This window comes from Euprymna scolopes, chromosome 32 (genome assembly GCF_053919585.1).
Source record: "Euprymna scolopes isolate OS-2025 chromosome 32, ASM5391958v1, whole genome shotgun sequence".
In the NCBI taxonomy this organism is placed as follows: Eukaryota; Metazoa; Mollusca; class Cephalopoda; order Sepiida; family Sepiolidae; genus Euprymna; species Euprymna scolopes.
This window is the reverse complement of record NC_136513.1, coordinates 88,949,479-88,972,975: the sequence shown is the minus strand read 5'-3', so window position 1 is coordinate 88,972,975 and position 23,497 is coordinate 88,949,479. Positions and strand designations below refer to the sequence as shown.

Sequence of the window (23,497 nt, the reverse complement as noted above, 5' to 3'; positions counted from 1 at the left end):
TTTATAGTTATTAGTCGTAATTGATTCAATCTTCAGGAAAATTCTGAAAATAAAACAAAATAACAAAAAACTGGAATGGAAATATAATTTTTTTTATTTCTTCCACTTTGCATCGAAAAACCAGAAGACAGCGAACATAATTCCTGAAGGTTTTGGTATAGAGTCATCCATCACGTAGGCCTTTGCTTCTGACACTGGAACTTCAATAACGTCAATCCTTTTTCCTTCTTCCTCGAGTCCACCACCTTTGCCAACTTTCATTTTGTCCGTTATTTCAGCATAAAACAGCGTCGCACAAGCACCAGTTGTACTCACACCGGATCTAGAACAAAATAAAACAACATTTTCTGAATTTTTGAAATGAGGGTTGATTTTCCATATTGTTTGGATTATTCTCTCTTTACTCCCCCCCCCCCCACCTCACACCCATAGTAACATTAATGCCATGGAACTAACTGAATTCGAACTTAGCTCACCCAGCTCGTCAGGTGACATTAGCATTCACTTCTCCTTCCCTCTCTCTCTCTTTCCTTCCTCTTCACCCTCTCTCTTTCCGATATTTCCCTTTTTTTATGGTGTCAATCATTTGCCATTAATTTTCTTTATTTCTAGAAAAAAAAAAAACAAAACAAAAAAAAAAAAAACCTTTCCACCAATTTATCTTTTTTTTTAGTCCATGTAATGTTCTCGGTGATATAAACATTGTTTAAATTTTAAAATAAAAATACGTTATAAGCCAGATTACAACACAGTATTATGCAAAACAAACAAACATCAATATCTGTATTATTTGGATTCATCGAACTACTGTTCTCATCTTGCGTGTCATTTTCACAACGTTTCGGTTAATGTAACCTCTGACCCTCTTCAGGTGTCTCTTGTCAAACTTGGGAATCAGGAATTTTTCATTATCAGCTAAATTTTCTTTAAATATTTTTTTTTTTTTTTAAATTGTAACAATTAAATTATTTTCAAAACAATAAATATTTTCTGTCGTTGTCAGCTAAATATTCTTCAAGATCGATAAAACAAACATTTTTTTGTTTGAAATTGTTTTAATCAATGGGAAAACATAATTTTGATTTTGAAACAATTCATTTGAAAATTAGTAAAATTAGAATTGTTCAATTAAACGACATCACCTTCACCATCACCATCTTTACTGATTTGACGATGTCATTTTTTTTTTTTTAAGGTGTGATAACAGCATATTCCTTTTCACTGTTCTGACTCTTGAGTATATATCCGGTAATATCTTATATGTTTTTATATAAACTGATGTGGTCCTTGGTTGATTGACTGTGTCTTACTGTGTTGGATATATACTCGAGTCAAAAGAATGAAAAGATTATTCTATTGTCACAACCGTAGTGATAACGTATGGACATTAAATTCCTTATATTGTTAGTTAAATACTCAAACATTGATTAATTTGCAGGAACTGAATTTGGAGATTAAAAAAAAATTTGTTCTGGAAAAAAACAATTAAGATAACAGGTTCAATTAACAGTGGGTAGGCCAAGGAAGATATGGGGAAGTGATAAAAATGGACTTGAGAAAAAGAAGGATAAATAAAGATCTGGCCAGAGATAGGTTATTTTGAAAGCCAATTTCTGACAGCCATTCAGTGCATTCCAGCATGTAAAACATGTGTTAAATCGATGATAATAATTATGATGGTGATGATGATTTAAGACAATAATGATTGTGATAATGATGGTGAAGTCCTAGCTTATGCTATTATTATTTTTATTAGTATTATTATTTTTTACAAACGAGTCACCACAAGATCCGTAGCTTAAGAAACAGATTTGAAATGGCTCTCCAAATCCAACAGTGCAATCTTGTTAATAAGTGCTCTCTTTCTACTGTCAAGAGCAGATTAAAGGAATTTAATTTGCGAGGATATGTTGCAAGACGTAAGCCAATGATTTCTGTAAAGAACAGAAGGCGCCATCTCGACTTCGCCAGATGCAATGAAGATCATGACTCTTCATATTGATTGGTCAAAAATGCTTTTTAGCAACGAAAGCAAGTTCAATAGGCTAGGCAGTGGTGGTAGGCAGTACGTCTGTTGGAGGAAAGACAAATAATTTAAACCTAGGTGCTCAGTTTCAATGCTGCAAGGTGGTGAGGTGCAGTTTTGGTGTGGGGAATTATTAGTACCAATGGTCCAGAGCCTATAGTTTATTTGCAAGGTCGAATTAATTCGACCAAGTACATTAATATGTTGACAGTATTTTCTACCCTACTTTGGTCAGAATTTGTATGATAATCCCATCTTCATGCAGGATAATGCTCCCATTCACACAGCTGGCAATGTCAAGAGGTTCCTGGAAAAGCATGATATTCCGTGTTTGGACTGGCCTGCACAATCTCCAGACCTCAATCCTATCGAAAACATATGGCATTACATCAAGCAACAGCTACGCAATGATAAAATTTCAAATTTGGAAGAACTTTGCGCAAAAATTAAAGAAAAGTGAGACGCCCTTTCCCCAGAGTATTGCTGCAGTCTAGTTCAAGGAATTCCCAAAAGATTGCAGGCTGTCAAATTGCAGAAGGGTTATGCTACTAAATATTAACTAGATCATTGTGTTCCTGTTGTATTTGTGTTGCATTAATGTCTTAAAGTTACATTTAAATAACAATTTTCCATTGTGTGAACTTTCTTTTTGCCTCCTCAATTTGAAGTTATTTTTTTAAATTGCCGTGAGCACTCGAATATTTCAATTAAAAGTCAAATATGAACAGGTAAAATTATAGAAGAATAAAAGACCAATCAAATGAGGTATAGTTTGTTTAAACAGTTACATTAAATTTGGCTTAAATTTGCAGTTTTTGAAAAGTGCAGACTTTCTTTTTTGCCGCCTGTGCATACACACACACACACACACACACACACACACACACACACGTGCTAGTGCACTTACTGATCCGCGCTATTTTTTGAAATCGTATTTCCAAGTTTAATTAAATATTTTCATGATATTTTTTGAATAACAATTGTAAGGTATATAATAGGTTAAAAACACCCCTCTCCCCATGTTAAGAATGGCTTGTTAAATAATGTTTAATTTCAGCACGGATCAATAAGTGCACTAGTACCCATATATATATATATATATATATATAGTAATAATTAGTAATAAATAGTGATATTTAAAACCAGAAATAAATATAGGTTTAAGGCTCTTAAAATTCATACAATTTGTCTGCAAGGACCCGTGGCGCGGTGGTTAGAGTACTTGGAAAAATCAATTGCAAAAAGTAATTAGTAGTGGAAATTGGATAAATTCAATTACTTAAGGGGATGGCTGATAAAGGTTCAATCCTCAGTGTGGGCGACCAAAAAAATACAATTGCAAATTACTTAGGTTCTGCTCGAAATTCTATCCAAATTCCTGAGTTTGACATGATACACCTGGAGAAGGTCGGAGGTTACATTGACCGAAACATTATGATGAGAAGAGTAGTATGATGAATCCAAATAATACGGATATATATATATATATATATATATAGCTTTGGAAGTTTTTAACCTTTAAAACTATACAAAAAAATATTTTTTATCATTCGTTAGAAAACCATCTAGTCAGTAAGTCATTTAATCACCTGCAATCACTGCATCAACTCGCTCTCGAATTTACTATAATACCAATAATTTATTTTTCAAGGGATCATCAGTTGTTTACCATGAAACACTGTTTCGGGGATTTAAAAACAAAACAGTATATTACATCATGGCTCCCCAGCAGTGTTGATCAAACACCACCACCCTTAATCTTAAGAAGACATGTTACATGTTATTATATATATATATATATATACTAGAACTAATAGGTCGTTTTTTAACGTGGTGAAAAGGAACAAAAATAAAAATTGTCTCAGTCATGAAGGATTTCTCCTCCACTGACAGAGAACAAGAAATTGAAGCTACACTTTGACCTTGACCCAAAGGCCACATGCTACATAAATGTTACCATAACTAATAGAAGTTACTTTGTAACCTACCTGCATAATTTTTTTTTTCTTTTTTTAAAAATAGTTTTAAATTCTTTTTATTTCATCTCAAATATTAACTCTCTTCATGTCTTTTAAATTTCCAACTAAGATTGCTACCGTATTGTCCATTTTTGTTTCGACCTGTTCAGTCTCATTTAAAGTTATCACAATTTTTTACTTTTTTAGGTGGTGGGTAGGGTGCAGGGGAGGAATTTGCCATTGAAGAGTCCCGTCAGCAAAAGGAAAATTTTTTTTAGGGATGGAGGCGGTCATTTTAGCCCCCCCCCTCCCCCATCTTAAATCTATAATATAAATCTCACCTTTCTGTTTAAATGTATGTATGTATGTATGTATGTATGCATGTATGTAGTCTACTGCTGGTTTGAGAAGACGTGATAGTTTATAAGAATACCTTCAACCTCCAGAGGAAGTCAACTCGATGGAAATTTCTCAATTTGTATGTCACATCTGCTTCAAGATGTGCAAATCTGCGGCTGGACTACAGAGTCATCTGAGATGGCATGAACAACAAAAACAGGAGAACTCAATGTGATGGCAATCATCTGGAAAGCTGCAGCAATCATCATGTATGTATGTATGTCTGCCTAAAACTTTCGACACAGGCGATGGATTTTCATGAGATCGGTATCATTTTGAAGCTTGACCCTTCGGACGACATATATAAAAAAATTGACTAAAAACATCATTAATTCCTTCACCCTCAACTGGACACTATTCTACAGGGACCGGGTCGCTTTTTTCGCTGATATTTTTGAAACTCATCCCCTTTTTTTGATTGTCTAGCCTAAATTTAAACATATGTCACTTCCGGTTTGGGCGTACTAGCAAAGACATTACTTTTTTTTTTTTTTTTCACATTCTTTTCCTTTTTCGTGGTACAGGTTCGAGCTCGCCTGCCTACTACCATTCTTTTCTTTTTTGTTTTTGCTCAACGCACACCTCCAAACACCTGGGCAACGCCAAGCACCCAGGTTAGTTATAAATAAAAGCAGAAATAAAGATTTATGTTGACTTTATTTTTAATAATTTGACAGAAATTTTAACTCGACATATAGAATACAATTTTCAAAGCTTTTCAAGACATTTTCCATATTTTCAAGGATTTTTCAAAGTAATAAAAGTATGGCCTTTTTAAGGCAAAAGTCAAAATTCAAGAACTGTGCGAATCCTGATTGAGAGGGGGAAAAAAGGGGATTATTTAGAATTACACTTGATTAAAAAACAAAAATACAGAAAAATCTTTATAATATACATACTCATCACAGAATGAAGATGTCATAATTTCATATTCCAAAAATCACATAAATTGATCAAGTAGATATTTTTTTAATTAACAAAATCAAATTTTATGATTTTTAGCAATTAAAAAGTTTTAATTATTTTGAGTATAAACAAAATCTCTGTAGTTGAATTGTCCCCCTTGGATTTTGGCAAAATTGAAAACAATATGGCTGCTCCAGGGCCTCTTCTTCACTTCCTCATAAAATTTGATTTTCTTAATTAAAAAAATAAATAAATAATTGATCAATTTATGTCATTTTGGAATATGACATCTTTGTTACGTGATTAGTACATAAAAAATAATATTGAAATTTTTTTTAACTAAATGTAAAAAACAAACAAAAAAAAAATATGTACCAAAAATTTTCAAGAACGTTATCCTACCTGTACGATGCGACTCGCTCAATGTTGTCGAGTGGAACCTTGTAACCACATTCTTCCATTATTTCTTCCTGAACAATTTCTTGGAGTGACAAATTCTTATCGACAATACCGGCGCACAGTTCGGTTGTGATGCCCAGTTTCCCGCTAAACTTGCTGGAGTCGATTTTAGTGATGCCATTTTCTTCATATGTTTCACTGCGGTTCATATATATAACTGAGAAGAAAGACAAAAACAGGACATGTTATAAAAATTATTTTTTCATTGTAAAAACATTGTCTTTATTCAAAAAAATAAAGTCAATATTCATTTGAAGCATTAGGAATTAGGCTAGGACACGCACCTGGCTGGAAGAATGTCAGGATGTCCCATGGCTCTTCTGCATTAGACAAAACCGAATTCATGCACCTGGCCAGATGAATGCTAAGAGGTCACATAGTTCTTCCACGTGAAACTTATTATTAACTACTTTTAAAACTACATTTCACAAGTCTATCTTACTTTACTTCAAATGAATTTCCCTATTTCAAGTCTCTCTTGTGATTTTCATAATCAAATTTTTTTTCTTCATTAAAAAAATCATTATATATATATATATATATAGGCATGGCTCAAAAGCTAAGAATTCAAGGTGAAGAGTTGTATCTTTTGGTTTTGGTTCTAGTTGAAGGCACCCAAGTCATATATATATATATATATATATATATATATATATAAAAAAAATAGGTGACACATTTGGTAATTCCAAGCACTGTATGTAGGAAGATGTCGACACCTCTCTGTAAGAGTTGCAAAAACCTAACATCGTCATCTCCCCCTAACAGGGATATATATGTGATTGGGAACCGCTTATGAATTTCATACTCCCATGAAATTTCCTCCTTTGGAGGAAGCCAGTTAAACCTGAATAGGGTTAATGCCAACCGACACACACACAGAGTTTTGATCTCACTACTATATATTAGATTCAATATAATAATCGATAGAGAATTATCTCTGTAATAATAAATATGTAATCTGTGTGAATTAAAATAAATTTAAGTGTATCTTATGACCAGGCAATGCCGGGCGGCCTGTTAGTAATCAATAAAAGTATACTCTGTCAATTCCAGAAAGAAGGATTTGTAATCTGGGGTGGGAATGGAAGATAGTAAAGTTCAAAGAGTTTATAATAAATTAAATAATTCAAATCACACATGGAAAGTTTCTAATATTCAAGAAGTTTGTAGGAAATCACTTAATAAATTTCTTGCGATTAGAAAATACTCCTGATAAACAAAAAAACATCTAAATTAAATTTCAAAACCAACAAAAATAGAAACAGTTTTAACCATTCACTAAGATGACGCAAGTTAATTACTCTTAATTAGTTTAGGAATGACAATGTTCTTTCCAAAATGAAATTTAATGCATTTCACAGATAGATTTTCTGAATATATCTCAGTGTTGCACTATGGGGACATCTTTGATCCTAGCAAATTTACTCTATATATAACTTTGTATGTTGGCTAAATGATAATGAAATGGTCCATCAATAAATGATCTTTTCAGAAATGAATAAAGATATTTTTACTTCGATCTAACCTTCTATTATTTATTTATGATACATTCTCTAGAGTTGAAAAATATCTATTGAGCTTTAATTCTTAAAATTATTTAATTCCTAAAGTCTGACTCTTTATAATAAATGTATACATATTCGCAATTTTAAGGCTAGGAGACCACTATTCTTTTGTGAAGAGCAACGCACTTTAAGCCAACTTATAAGAATGGCTTTGATTTTGAGCTAAGAAGGCGTCGGTTATCTCCCTTAATCCCGGGCATTTATACATCAAAGAATGAAGAACAATCGGGACTCACTTGGTCTGAACTGTCTTACAAAGACGAACACTTCGCGCTGGCGGTTGAACAGAAGCACACAGACACTGTAAAGATAAGAAAAAGAAGATGGAATGTTTTTTATTTTATAAGTACACATCTTCTATAACATAAATCTCGGGTTTGTATTACTGTACACATAGATTCAAAAAAGTTGTCAAAAAACAAAAATATAACAAATAAATATTATCAAAGGCAAAATAAGTTACTTTTCTACCAAACTGGATATATTTTTCGTGTTTTTATTCAATATAACATGTTTATTCAGCTCGAAAAACATACAGTGTTTACCGATGTATTCGAAAATTCAAGATGGCGCCTGATTCTCTTTAACACGGTAAGTTTGGGAAAAGGTGTTATAAATAAAAAACTAGACAAAATACTGTTAAAAAACTTGCTCAATATATGTTACCGTGACATAGGTTGACATATTCGGCGGCTTTTTAACAGTATTTTGTCTATTTTTATTTTTTTTTTTTATAATACGTTTTCCCAAACTTACCGTGTTAAAGTGAGAGTTAGGCGCCATCTTGAATTTTCCAATACATCGGTAAACACTGTATGTTTTTCAAGCTGAATAAACATGTTACATTTAATAAAAACACGAAAAATATATCCAGTTATGTAGAAAAGTAACTTATCTTGCCTTTGATAACATTTATTTGTTATATATTTGTTTTTTTGACAACTTTTTCGAATCTATGTGTACAGTAATACAAACCCTAAATCTCACCCGTTTGTTTAAATGTATGTATGTATGTATGTATGCCGGTCTACCTAAAACTTTCGACAGAGGCGATGGATTTTCACGAAATCGGTATAATTTTGAAACTGGACCCTTCGGACAACAAATATCGAAAAATTGGCTATAAACATTAATCCCTTCACCCTCAACTGAGCACTTTTCTACAGGGAGTGGTCGCTTTTTTTCGCTGATATTTTCGAAAGTCATCCCCCTCTTTTCGATTGACTAGCCTTAGTTTAAACCTACGTCACTTCCGGTTTGGAGATAGCTGCAACAAGAAAACGTCATGTTTTCTTTTTTTTTTTTTTTTTTTTTTTCACATTCTTTTCCTCCTTCGCGACACGGGTTCGAGTCTGCCTGCCTACTACCACTTTTTTTTTTTTCCTTTTTTGCTTAACACCCGGGCACCCAGGTTAGTTAAAAATAGATTTTTATAACAATTCATTGCCTTTCTGTAGGTCCCATTAATATACTAATGTAAAATAGGACATTGGAAAGGTAATAATTTAAAATAATAATAATAAACAATAATTAATAATACAATTCAAAAAAAAACAAAAAAAAAAATCCTACTTTCTTTTATTTCATTTTTCTTTCTTTTATATTTTATACTAGCAGGGGTATCCGGCATTGCCTGGGTGTTTGGAGGTGCGTGTGGTTTTGGGTAAATCAAAACTCCGCGGGGGGGGGGGGGGGGGGATAAGTTTTAGTAGGTGAGTATGAGGATTGAACCCGAACCCTTGAGGCGAAAGTTGGAAATTAAAGTGTGAAAAAAAAAGCGTGCGACGTTAACCATTGGGCCACTGAGAGATACTAACGGAAACACGTTTGAATTTATTTAATTACTTAGAATTGGCAGGTGCACGTTTTAATGACTTAATGAGGTCAACTTTAACTGCGGGATAGTATTTCATTTAGTACCGGAACACTTTTATTTTTATTTTCTCAAGATGTTGGTGGGGGTGGGGGGGGGGACCAGCTCCCCTTGTCCAATTTGAATAGCAATTGTCTGATATAAGGAAAATATTTCCACATTGATCAAAGCTGATTGCTTTTAGACATTTCCGGCGATCGCCACCAGCAAAAATACCGCCAGAATTAGTGTCGCTTTTATTATACGAAAAAGCCTAATCCCCATGCGGTGAGCGAAAACTGTTGCATATTTATCTTCCCGAAGTCAAGCAAATTAAACAGACAGGCGACCTCCGTTGTTAACACGGAGATATTATGAATTATATGTGATATAAAAAGTTTTAAGAAGTTGTGAGCCGACCGACCGCTCCTCTGAAAAAAGCCTTTCTTGGACATACACAAAAAGCGAACATACATACGCACATTTCCACTTTTATATATATAGACTAGCAGGGCTACCCGGCGTTGCTCGGGACCGTATAAACAATGAAAAAACAAAAGCAGATATGGAACATATGTTTTATTCTTAGGGGAGAGGAATCTTTCATCTCAAGTTTTAGCGTTACAAACAAACATTTGTCTTTTATATATATATAGATAATGACAGGTTTTTTGGGGCCCCCCCCTCGAAGATAACTGATCAGTTGACCAACTTCTAGTGGTCCGTTTGACGTGAAATTTCGATATTTGTCATCCGGGTGATGGGGCTTCGATATGATACCAAATTTGTCAAGTTTGGTTCCGTCTTTCAAAAGTTTTAGCGTTACAAACAAACATACATACATACACACAGACGTTTGGCTTTTATATATATAGACTAGCAGGGCTACCCGGCGTTACTCGGGACCGTATAAACAATGAAAAAACAAAAGCAGATATTGAACATATGTTTTATTCTTAGGGGAGAGGAATCTTTCATCTCAAGTTTTAGCGTTACAAACAAACATTTGTCTTTTATATATATAGATAATGACAGGTTTTTTGGGGGCCCTCCCTCGAAGATAACTGATCAGTTGACCAACTTCTAGTGGTCCGTTTGACGTGAAATTTCGATATTTGTCATCCGGGTGACGGGGCTTCGATATGATACCAAATTTGTCAAGTTTGGTTCCGTCTTTCAAAAGTTTTAGCGTTACAAACAAACATACATACATACACACAGACGTTTGGCTTTTATATATATAGAAGATAATGCTGGCCCTTCTCCATTTCTGATGAGAAGCTTAACTCATTCTACTTTTATATATTTGCTTCAATGTAGAGGATAAATATGTATATGTGATGACCTCTCTTTGTTTTCCTCTTCATTTTACCTTTATTTCAATGCTGTTTGTTTCTTTTCTCCTTCTCTCACTCGTTCTTTCTTTTTCTTTCTTTCTTCTTTTCCTTCTTTACTTATTTTACTTTTCTTTTTTTTCTTTCTAGATATTTTGTTCTTTGATTCCTTCTGCCTATATTTTATATTTTGTATAATGCTGGCCCTTCTCCATTTCTGATGAGAAGCTTAACTCATTCTACTTTTATATATTTGCTTCAATGTAGAGGATAAATATGTATATGTGATGACCTCTCTTTGTTTTCCTCTTCATTTTACCTTTATTTCAATGCTGTTCGTTTCTTTTCTCCTTCTCTCACTCGTTCTTTCTTTTTCTTTCTTTCTTCTTTTCCTTCTTTACTTATTTTACTTTTCTTTTTTTTCTTTCTAGATATTTTGTTCTTTGATTCCTTCTGCCTATATTTTATATTTTGTATAATGCTGGCCCGTCTCCATTTCTGATGAGAAGCTTAACTCATTCTACTTTTCTGCTTCAGTTTGTGTGTCTGCCCGTTATACCTGTAAATGATAAATATGCAGGGTTGATGATTAGGGCTTATGACAAGAGCATATTCTTATCATTGTTTTGACTCTCTAGTATATATCCGACACAGTTAATCAATTGAGAACCACACCATCTTATCTAAAAACACAAGATATTAACTGATATATACTCAAGAGTCAAAATAACGAAAAGAATATTTTCTTGTCGTAGCCCTAATAATGATTATATTTGTTTTCCTCTCCGTTTTCACTTTCTTTCATTGCCGTTTGTTTTCTATCTCCTTCTCTCGCTCGTTCTTTTCCTTTCTTCCTTCTTTTTTACTTATTTATTTTACTTTTATTTTCTTATGTTCTTTGATTCCTTATGCCTCTCTTTCTTCTTTTCTATTTTTCCTTTCTTTTCTTTTCCTCTGAACGTTTGTAACTGATCAGCTCTCTTTCTCCCCCCCCCTCACTTTCTTTCTCTCTCGTTCTCTCTGTGTCTATCGATGGCAAGATCGATTCACTGATTGATATAATAATTACGTGATTGATTTTGCGCTACAAAACAGATGCTGTCAAGAATTGTGTCAACTGAATTAAAGGAATAAATTGTAAGACAGTCAACATCGTGAAATTTGGAATATACACTCCTGTCAGTCATTCATTATATATATATATATATATATATATATATATATATATATATGTATATGGGACATTCCAGGCCAAATCAACCAGCAAAAGATCGAACCCCCCCCCCCCCATAAGAATTTTTTTATTCTTTTGAACTCTGTAAGATATACGTAAGTTATGGTGAACTGCCAAATTTCAGACCCAACAATCAGTGGGAACCCTGTTTTTGAACCTAACCAAAATAAGGCTGAGAAAAGAAAATGTAACCTGTTGGTGCACCCACTGAGCTTGGGTTGGATTGTCTGGATCTTATTTGTACTTGTTCCAGCATTCACCCTGGAGCGCTTGGGCTGGCTTCATCCAGGAAATTTGCCACATCCCGAATGAATGCTTACCAGATGCAGGGAGGTGATGCTAGCTCAGTGGTTAACGACACGGACCGGCAACCTGGGTTCAAATCCAGTTCATTCTACAGAAACATTTTCACTTACGGATGTTAGCAACCTTCATGTTGTCCTTCCCACAACCACCTGATATCGTTCTAGAAAATATGAGGGCAACAAATGCCAACAAAATCATGAATGATGCTTAACAACAACAGGCAGATAAAAAGAAGAAAAAGCAGCAGCAGCAGCAGATACAAGGGTTATCACGGTTCCAACGGTGAACATCATAAAGGCTCAGGATTAGCTTGGTATCTTTTTTTGTAAAGATAGAAGCTTGGTTTTAGATGCATTAAAGGTAACCAGCTACTCCTTTCCCCATTGTACAACGTGATCAAGATCAGAGGAGAGAGAATCAGAGAGAACTTGGTCGTTTACTGTCTTAGATGTGCTACCATAGATGGTAGTGTCGTCAGCAAAATCATGTTCCAATGTTTTAAGCCAAGTTTTCAGTTGACCTCTGCATCATGTTTTTCAACCCCGAGGAGAGGGTGGTTCAATGAGTTTGTGGTTGAAACCATCTGGATGATGATGAAGAAATTAACTGAATCAGTGAGGACATCTCAGGAGGAGAGCTTGCAGCAGAGAACAAGCAACAGCATTTGAGATCGTTTGAATCAGAAAAAAAAGTGAGTCTGCAAAACCAGTTAAAATTTAAAAACAAAGACAAAAATCTGCTCACTACATCGATGCTCCCTTTCTTTTTTCTCACAGCTGTGCATTAAATAGTATTACAACTATGATGTTATTTCCTTTAATTTATAATATAAGTAGTAGGCTGCCCGGTGTTGCCCGATGGTAAAATATGCTTAAGTATATTTTAATTTATGAAAATTTAGTATTTATTATTAAAAAAAAATTGCTTCATCATCAGCTAGATCTTAATTTTGACCACTTAGTTGCTATTTTAGCTGGTTAAAAGCAAAATCAAATATGTTACACAGGTCCGAATCACTTATACATCAAGTTTTAAGTCTGTAGACCAAAAATTAACAGTAGTCTGGTAGAGACCATTCCTCACACAGACAGACCAGGGCACTTTATATAATGGTCTCATCGAAGTTGCTGAATGAGGGTTCAATATGCAATCTTCAACATCTCCTAACCTCTGTGACACCGCATGTATAATTACAATTCTGCAGCTGTCCATCACACTCCTCTACAGATGGTGAACCTGCATATGCTCATTGGTCAAAAATGCTTTCTCAAGTAAACAGATAACCCTGCTTTGCTTTGTGCTTTGAAAAAACAGTGGCATACATATTCATATTTATCTGTAGACCAAAAATTGACAGAGTAGTTTGGTAGAGACTATTCCTCACACAGACAGACAGACAAGGGCACTTTTACTCGAGAGCTATGTATTTTACATCCTTATATAGTTGAATTATCTATTGTAATTGTAAACTTTTTAGAAGTCGGATTATGTAGGTGCTAAGTCTGTGTGATAAGTTAAATTTTGTTTTTTCCAAGAATTTAAATTGCATTCTTTATTTTCACATTTTTTTTTTTTTGACTTAAAGCTTCTCTCCCTCTCTCTCTCTCTCTCTCTCTATATATATATATATATATATATATATATATAGAGAGAGAGAGAGAGAGAGAGAGAGAGAGTATCTATATGCCTTTTCATCGCACACAAATCTCTCTCTCTATATATATATATATATATATATATATATATAGAGAGAGAGAGAGAGAGAGAGAGAGAGAGTATCTATATGCCTTTTCATCGCACACAAATTTAATAGGATACATTTTAGGAAAGCGTATGCGTGTTAGGGTTAATTAATGCACCTATGCAAAGATATTTAAAGAATATATATTACATACCTATCATGGTTTTTGATAACATCCCACGCCTTTTGAGAGCCACTCTACAGGAAAAAAGAAATCAATACAAAAGAACATATTGAAATAATTCTTATCTCTATCTCTTATGTATATATATATATATATATATATATATATATATATTTACTAAAACAGTTTGTCTGTTTATTCAAAATTTTAATTTTAAAGATGGTTTCAATTTTTAACACTGCGGCATACACGCGCCTTAAAGCCTACTGGAGAGTTCCAACAGAACCATGTGTCAACAACCTGATTAAACAACGTGTGGGATAGACACATTTTTTTTGAGAGAGAAAAAAAAAAAAAACAAACTGAAGAACTTTTTCATTCTATGAAGAAGAATGATTTAATCTGAAATTAATAAGAAATATTTCAATTAAAAAAAATAAATGAAAATGTTTGCATCTTAATGTGTTTTCCAAAACAGTTTGTCGATTTATTCAAAGTTATATATATATATATATATATATATATATATATATATATATATTAGTAATTTATAAAATATATATGGCGATTAAGCTACACTGAATATTCAGCGTTTCATCAACGTATAAGCCTGAGGAATCCGAGAGTGGATGAAACGCCGAATATTCAGTGTAGCTTAATCCCATATATAAGACCATTGATACAGTTCACAATGGAGAAAGAAATAGATAACCAACTGGCCTTCCTTGATATACTCATATCACACAGAGCATGAGTTTAAGACATCCATATATCGCAAACCTACCTTCACCGGACAATACCTTAACTTCAACTCCCATCACCCATACAGTATCAAACATGGAATCGCACGCTGCTTACAACATCGAGCAGAGACAATAAGTAGCGACACCATTACATACCACCAAGAAATGGTCAGGTTGAAGAATAAGCTCCGTCGTAACAACTACCCCGATAGCATACTATCCACCAGACGTGTTAATAGTATAAGAGAGGAGAATGAAACCCAAAAATTTCCAACGGTCTGCCTATCATACATACGAGGCATCTCCGCAAAGATTCAGAAAATATGTTCCCCCTACAACATCAGGACGGTATTCAAGAGCGAGTCAACACTCAGACGACACCTGGTACGAGTGAAGCCCCGCATGGAGGAGAACATGACCAAAAACTGCATATACTCTATCCCATGCAGTTGCAGAAAGGTTTACAAGGGTGAAACATGGCGCCCCCTTAAAGTAAGGGTGGAAGCACACCGAAAAGCGGTAACTAAAGGGGAGACGGAAAAATCGGGTATAGCCAACCATGTCTGGATGGAGAGAGGGGGACCATCGCCCCCTATGGGATGAAGTAAAAATAATAAACAGAGAGACCCACTGACAAACCAAGCATAGAGCTGAATGCAATTTGGACACCTCTGATAGAGAGAAAACCTTGAATAACAACATAGGTTTAACATTAACAAAAACCAGCTAAGAATTGTCCTAGTGACATATGGCTGAGTGGTCCTAGACATTGTATCAAAGTTTACAGTTACCCAAAGGTGAGTTCAATCCTGAACGAAGGCAGTAAAAAAGTAAAATTCAAAACAGAGAATCAGCAACTATGTCCCAGAGACTAACTAGAGTCCGAACACAGTACCCCCGTAATAATAATAAAGGGTTGGGTTCGAGACTCCTAACAAACGGTTCCCCAGTTTGATACAAAACACCTGATGAAGGCTGGAGGGTAAAACGGCCGAAACGTTGTGACTATAACAACCAAGATGAGGAAGTCAGTCCGACAATCTCAATCAATGAAGTGCCATTCAATTCCTTTCATGGAGATCTAAGAGTGTATCAAATTTGAAAAAATCCGTGTCGGACATGGTTTGTGCCCCTCCCCTAAATTTGTTGATTTGACATTGAAAGAGCCCTATAGATGTTTCATGTTTTGGACAAATTTTTTTTTTTTTCAGTTATCGTTGAAAAGGAATAATATTAAAACATTACAATTACATTACCTTTTTTAAAAATTTTTTTAAATAAAATAAATGTTTTAATTTTCATATTTTTTGTGTTACTTGTTGCGTTATTATATTCTTTTGCGTTCTCGGAGACATTTATTTATATTTGAGGTTCATGAAACAACCGAAAGAGGCTTCTTCTTATTCAAAGAGCAGAGGGCGATAACTCGTCCCGTGGTCTTCGCATACAGAAGTGCCCTCCCCCCAACAAAAAAAATTCAAAACACCTGTATACCTTGATTTCAAAATGAGGCGTGCGTCTTCTAAAGAAGATGTCGCCATTTTTTTTTTTTTAATTTTTTTTTACTACAGATTCTTGAATTCGAATGAAAGATTTTAGAGTTCGATAAAATACACCTGGGGAAGTTTGGAGATCAGATCGGTCGAAACATTGTTAGAATAACACTCAAGATGCGAACAATAGTTTAGAGAACCCAAATTGACATCTCAAAAACAAAAATCAGAAACATAACATTGTTAAAACTTTGAGAAAACGTATTTCCTCAGCATTTCACAAGGGAAACTCAAACGATCCAAAAACAATCGTTTCGAATTTTATCTACCTACCACTCATGCTCTCGGATAACATCCCACGTTTTTGTTTGTCCGTTCTACAGAAAAGAAACAAGATTTCAATAATAATAAAAATAAAAACGAAACACAGAAAGGAGTAATAGATGTACATGCAGGCACAAACGAAAACATGGTACTCTTGCATAATTTGACCCGAATTCTCGTGAATTCCCGTCAAGCATGGATCGGGCGAGACTGACAATCATCGGTGTCAGCCGAGCGTTGTTCAAAAATGTTGAAACGCTAACTCGACTTTTTATTTATTTAATTTTTTTTCTGTTATGTTTTTATTAATTTTTAAGGTGATATTAAGGAGGTGGGGGTGACTTTTTTTTTTATTAATTATTTATTTATTATTTATTTTTTTAATCGAAGTTTTGGGAGTTTGATTAGCCAATGAAAAAGCGCTATCTAAATGGAAGCAGAGGACATTCGAATTGGAAGAAAGCGACTAAACCAACAAAAAAAAAAGAAAGAAAAGGTGACAAACAAATATATTTTCAAACTCGCCAAACAGAAAAATGACATGCAAGAAAATAAATCTATACATGTTAGAAAAAGAAATGAAAACATCGATGCAGACAATCTCATTGTCAGGAAAAGAAATTGCTGTCCCCCAAAAAATGAGGTGCAACAATTGTAAACACAAATGTTTACTTAAAAAAAGATTGTGTGTAAAGGATGGTTTCTCCTGGAGATGTACAAATGGACAGTGCCACCAAAAGAACTTGACTGAACAACAAGTCTTGAAAAAAAAAAAAAAAAAAGAACACAAAACAAAACAAAAAAACCTGTACTTACACTTAACAATTATATTGTTAAAAATCTTTTCTTGGAGAAAAAAAACAAACTTTCTGTTGATAAATATTTTGCAAAAAAAATAAATAAATAAATAAAATAAAATTAAAAAAATTAAATACTGAAATGAAATAAACATGTTCACTTTTCAAGGTAGTTTTTGTTTTTTTGTTATTTTTTTATTATTTGCATTTGTATTTTTGGTATTTTTCCAGTTTTTTAAAAAAATTTTTTATTATTAGTTTGCATCTATTACGACGCGCTCGGCTGACACCGATGATTGCCGGTCTCGCCCGATCCATGCTTGACGAGAATTCACGAGAATTCGGGTCAAATTAAGAGTACCAAAAACATTTATCCAATTTCAACGAATTCATTCATTAAATTGCATCTGTTAAAGTGCTTCAAGTACGGCAAGAGTTGTCTTCCCTGGAATTTACTTGAAAAAGTAAAGCATAAGTTGTCTCCCCTTGTGATAATTCTTAAGTTGCATATATTCGATGTTTATTTCTTTGCCGCTTCTACACTATTAGGATGAAAATTCAGAAATTGTAAAACTGAATTTCACATAAAAACGATAGTATATACGTATTTCTCATATTTTTATGATTATATACAAAAATTCCGAAAATCGATAAAGTAGAAAATTATTTATTAAAGAAAAAAAAAAAATTGATGAAAACGCTCATAAGACACAGGAGAGTTCAAAAGGGAAGTAATTTTCTGTTTCGATTTAAACAAGATGCCATTTTCACTTGCTAACACGATTAAAGTTTTTAGTTTTTAATAATTCAGTAATATTCAAGTAATTTCGACTGCATAATTTGGAAGTTACCATACATTGTAACTTATTATAATTGACAAAAAAAAAAAAAAAAAAAAAAAAATTGAAACCATTGTTTTTTTATTTGAAAACCCCATTTATTGACTACAAAATCTCATCCCAATAGTGTAGGAGCACCATTTATTTTTAATTTTCCTATAATTTTGTTCTCGCTAGAGATGAGGCATCCTATCAGCTGCCAGACATTATTCACCTTTTATCCTGAGCAGCCTATGTGCAAGTTCGCAGCTAGCAGCTTCCAGTGATTCTGCACCTGCTACCACCGCTGCTCACCCATCACCACAGGACTTTTGTAGTTGTCAATGACTAGCGCTGGAAGGAGATTTAAGTGAAGGAGGCTTGCGCAGGACCAACCTCACTCTCTCTTCCGAAATAAGCCTCGCCCAGCGGCAGGGAGGAGTCGAGAAAGGGGGAGACCTATCCGGATGCAGGAGCTGCCGGAGGGATGCGCAGTGGACTGCCCAACCGCCTGAGGGGCGCCACTCCTGATTTTCTGTCTGGGTTTACTCCCGTAGGTGGACTGTCGTCCAGGACTGATGAGCTCCACCTGCCCAGGCCCCAGCTGTAACCCAGCGAAGGAGGGGGGGGGCTTATGGGTACTGCACCTTGCTCAGAGGTGGCCCAGCACAGCAGCAATCAAGAGGTACTGACATTCTCCTCAGACACCAGATCTTCTGATCTGGGTCTTGCTGCCGGATGTAGTTTAGTGTCATAAACAGGATTTTTTTTAGGATCAGCTCTGCTTGCCTCCTAGCCTGAGGACGGAGCTAGAAAAGGTGCTCCAAACATGGCCTATTCCACTGCAACCTGGCCAGCTTACCGCGGCTGGTGGGCTTCCCTCTTTGTGGTCAAAATCAAAAGAACAAAAAAAACTGATTCTAGCATCCTGGAATGTCAGAACACTACTCGATCCAACTTCAACCATGACGAACACCAGAAGGCCGGAAAGGAGAACGGCCTCAGTTGCCAGAAAACTCGGACGATATGGAGTAGATATAGCTGCTTTCAGCGAGACATGGCTCCCCAGCACTGGTCAGCTTATTGAATCTGGTGGTGGTTACACATTCTTCTGGAGCAGACGTAGCAATAAAGAGTGCCGCGAGGCCAGCATTGGATTTGCTATCATAAATCATCTTGTGGGCAAACTCGACAGCATTCCTGAAGGCGTGAACGATCGCCTCATGACTCTCAAGCTACAGCTCCAGCTGAGTAAGAAAACATTTGCAACCATCATCAGTGCCTACGCTCCAACCATGACCAACCCCGAAGAAACCAAAAACAAATTCTATGAAGACCTCGAAGCCATCCTCTCCTCTGTACCACAGACCGACAAGCTCCTCCTCGGTGACGTCAATGCCTGTGTTGGCAAGGATCACCAAGCGTGGTCAGGTATCATCGGACATCATGGGATAGGAAAGTGCAACAGCAATGGTCTTCTGCTGCTGAGGACCTGTGCCACCTATGGACTGACCTTAACCAACACAATGTTCCGTCTCCCAACCAAATTTTCTTCAGCATGTGAGAACTTCGGGCGTACAATAAGTATGAGCAAGACAGAAGTCATGCACCAGCCTGCTCCTGGCAACACGTACCAGGAACCGAACATCCAAGTAAATGGTCAGAGCTTGAAAGCAGTGGACCATTTCACCTACCTTGGCAGTACACTCTTTTGTGCTGCCAACATCGACATCGAAATCACCAACCGCATTGCCAAGGCCAGCAGCTCCTTTGGCAGACTAAGGAAAACAGTCTGGGAACGAAGAGGAATTCAGCAGTACACAAAGGTCAAAGTGTACAAAGCAGTTGTCCTGACATCTCTTCTATATGGTTGTGAAACGTGGGTCTTTTACAGACGTCACAAAAACAACTAAACCACTTCCACCTTCGATGTCTTCGGAACATCTTGAACATTCGCTGGCAAGACAAGATCCCAGACACTGATTTTCTCGAGAGGTCCAAGCTCCCAAGCATCATCACTACGATCAGCAAAGCGCAAACTCGCTGGGTAGGCCACATGTATCGGATGACAGACTCGCGCATACCAAAACAACTGCTCTATGGTGAACTCCGGTGCGGAATGAGAAGAGCTGGTGGACAGCGCAAACGATTCAAAGACACTCTGATGTCCTATATGAAAGGCTTCAACATTGACGTGAACTCATGGGAAAGCAGTGCTTCCGAAAGGCCAACCTGGCGCCGCTTGGTACACGAGGGCTCTCTGCTCGCGGAGGCAAGACGAACTGAATCTGCAAAAGAGAAGCGCGCTGCGTGAAAAGCCCGAGATGCTGAAGTGGCCGTCTTCAGCCACTGATGTCCAACACGTGGCAGGGGCTTCCGCACCCGGATTGGACAGATCAGCCACCTGCGGACACACAACTAGTTGTCTATGGTCATAATCGACTCCGATTGACGAACACACACACACATCCGAAAACCTATAAAAGTCGACAAATTAGAGGTGAATGCTGCGGGGTTGGTAAACTAAAACTTTATCATCTATTTATATAAAATAAAATCTTAACAGAAGTGTGTCCTGGCTAAGTCAGAAACTACACAGATACAGTTACAAAAAATGTATGAGATTCAGTGTGAACTTGGCCTGGTTAGGAAAATATGGTAAGTCTCTTAATATTTAATTGTCTTTAAAGTTACAAGTGAAATGGTCTCAAGTCTGAGAATGACAAGAAAATGTACGACAATTGAGGTCGCCATATTGTTTTTAAAATTTGGCCTTTCTAAGTTTGGACAGATTGGCCTTTTTAAAGCTAAATTTGGCCTTTTTATGCTCTTTCATGAACTATGTTTTTGGCCACAATATTTTTTTGTAATGAAAGAGCGTAAAAAAAGGCCAAATTTGGCCTTAAAGAGGCCAATTTGTCAAACCTTAGGCCAAATTTTAAAAGCAATTCAGCGGCTTCGAATATCGTACATTTAGTCTAATAAAAAAAAAAAATGATGAAAAAAATAATAAAAATGAAATTTTTTTTCGGGTTTTATTTCAGATTTTGGGTCTAATAATGGGTTTTATATAAAAAATAAATAGTTTTTATAAATTGTTTGTCAAATAATTTACGCCGCTAAACTACACATTTACCATAAAATATATAGTTATAATTTTTTTTGTCTATCAAATAATTTACGCCGCTAAACTACACATTTGCTGAAAATCAGTCGAAAATGTAATGTTCTACTAGTATTGTTAAATTTCACCTCAACAAGCAATACTTGTCAAGCACAAGCACTTTTAAAATGTTGATAACTTCTACAGAATTTGAACCAAAATGATTTTTGATGGGTGGCCGCTGGCCGGCTTATTACAAAATTACTTTTGTTTCATTATTAAGATTAAGAAAAAGTAATTCGTTCTTACTAAAATAATAACAGGGAAGAACAGGTACGCATGAAAAAATAAAAGAATCATTTTATTTCATTTTAGTAAGAAAGATAACGAAACTAATTCGTTCTTACTAAATAAATTTCGCAGTAAATGTCCATATCGGAATACCCTAGCCAAATCACCGCTAAAAAATCGTCCTCGTCCATAAAACCTAAACATCGATTCGGAAACTCGAAAACAAAATGAAACGAACTTTATTTTTATTATTACCAGAAAAGATGTATTTTGGGTTTGTATTACTGTACACAGATTCGAAAAAAGTTGTCAAAAAACAAATATATAACAAATAAATGTTATCAAAGGCAAGATAAGTTACTTTTCTACCAAACTGGATATAATTCACGTGTTTTTATTCAATTTAACATGTTTATTCAGCTCGAAAAACATACAGTGTTTACCGATGTATTGGAAAATTCAAACTGGCGGCCGACTCTCTCTTAAACACGGTAAGTTCGGAAAAGGTATTATAAATAATAAACTAGACAAAATACTGTTAGAAATTCGCTCAATATATATTACCGTGACATCAGTTGACATATATTTGGTGTTTTTTTAATAGTATTTTGTCTAGTTTATTATTTATAACATCTTTTCCCAAACTTACCGTGTTAAAGAGAGAGTCGGGCGCCATTTTGAATTTTCCAATACATCAGTAAACACTGCATGTTTTTTCGAGCTGAATAAACATGTTACATTGAATAAAAAGACAAAAAATATATCCAGTTTGGTAGAAAAGTAACTTATCTTGCCTTTGATAACATTTATTTGTTATATATTTGTTTTTTGACAAATTTTTCGAATCTATGTGTACAGTAATACAAACCCGATAATTATTTCCAAATTGAAAACTTACTTGGTTATAATGAAGTCGAAGCGGTTTGATATATTTCGATTCTCCGCAAGGTGTGATAATCATGTCGGAGATTGAATCGACCATCTTGAGAAATCGATTACGACGATTTGTATCGGACGTGAAATAATGATGAGATTGACTTTGACGGAACGATTTGATGCCGGCTTTCTTTGGTGTACAACAAACCGGTTCCCGAATATTGCCGGAAGTTGCCGAGGTATAAACACTTCGTCGGACACAGGACGGAAATCTCACGAGTTGTTGTGCGACTGACGACGGTTCGAATAAACTGACGGTGAGAAAAGAAGGCGGTGAAAACCGCGTGACGCACTTTTCGCCGAATTCTGCATTTTTAGCTTGAATTTGAGCAATTTCCACGAAACGCGGATAATAACGAATTCTCAGTAAGAGTCTCCACATAATTCACCCCCGGATTCGAGTGTTGCCTCCCTTAGATGATATTTTGTAAAAAGAAACTCGAAACTCTCCGTAAACGTCGCTTTTTTCCTCTTCTTTTGAAACTTTTAGATAAAAATCAAAATATAAGAAAAATACTGGTACATGTTTTTGGGGGTACACACCGGCTGTAAGAATGTCATTTGATTTGCTATTGTAATTATTGTAACACAATTTAAAAAATAAATATATTATTGTTAAAGAATTTAATTATTGTTTACTTAATAATTATTATTATATAAAAAAAGGTACTTCTACATTTTATCGGCGAAACTGACTGAAGACGCCATTTTATTTCACGCACCTGCCGTAAAAAATACGAGGGAGAAATCAGTATTTGAAACTATGGCTGAAAAAAAACAACGCACTTCCTCGTGCAAAAAAAAAAAAAAAAAAAAGCGGTGGCGCTTTTCGGTTTCATTTAAATTAATTTGTCATTCATTGGCCCTTCAAAAATGTTTAAAATTATTTATTTGTTCGGAAAAAAAAACAACAAACCCCCCCCCCCAAAAAAAAAACTCTATTTTATAAAAATCCAGGGTTGGTTGCTTTCTTTACAAAATTGGGTACTCATGCAGAGAGTGATCCGTGCTGAAATAATAACGTTATTATTTTAAAAGCCATTCTTAACATGGGGAAGAGGGGGTGTTTTTTTTGTACCTATTCTGTA

The 23,497-nt window shown here is 35.2% G+C and overlaps 1 protein-coding gene across 2 annotated transcripts; it reads right to left on the bottom strand.

Moving 5' to 3' along the window:
* Positions 1–76: 76 nt before the first annotated feature.
* On the bottom strand, positions 77–22,836 carry LOC145256475 (uridine diphosphate glucose pyrophosphatase NUDT14-like). Of its 2 annotated transcripts, none has more exons than XM_080115417.1 (5): positions 22,372–22,836; positions 16,474–16,517; positions 7,550–7,614; positions 5,692–5,905; positions 77–322 (listed from the first exon to the last, which is right to left on the bottom strand). In XM_080115417.1, the coding sequence occupies exons 1-5, from the start codon at positions 22,789–22,791 to the stop codon at positions 94–96; spliced, it is 972 nt and encodes a 323-aa protein (XP_079971543.1). In that variant the 5' UTR covers positions 22,792–22,836; the 3' UTR covers positions 77–93. The 2 variants fall into 2 exon arrangements, with proteins under 2 accessions (XP_079971543.1, XP_079971542.1); XM_080115416.1 differs by lacking the exon at positions 16,474–16,517 and adding an exon at positions 13,935–13,978 and having other exon boundaries at positions 22,372–22,829.
* Between the last annotated feature and the right edge of the window lie 661 nt (positions 22,837–23,497).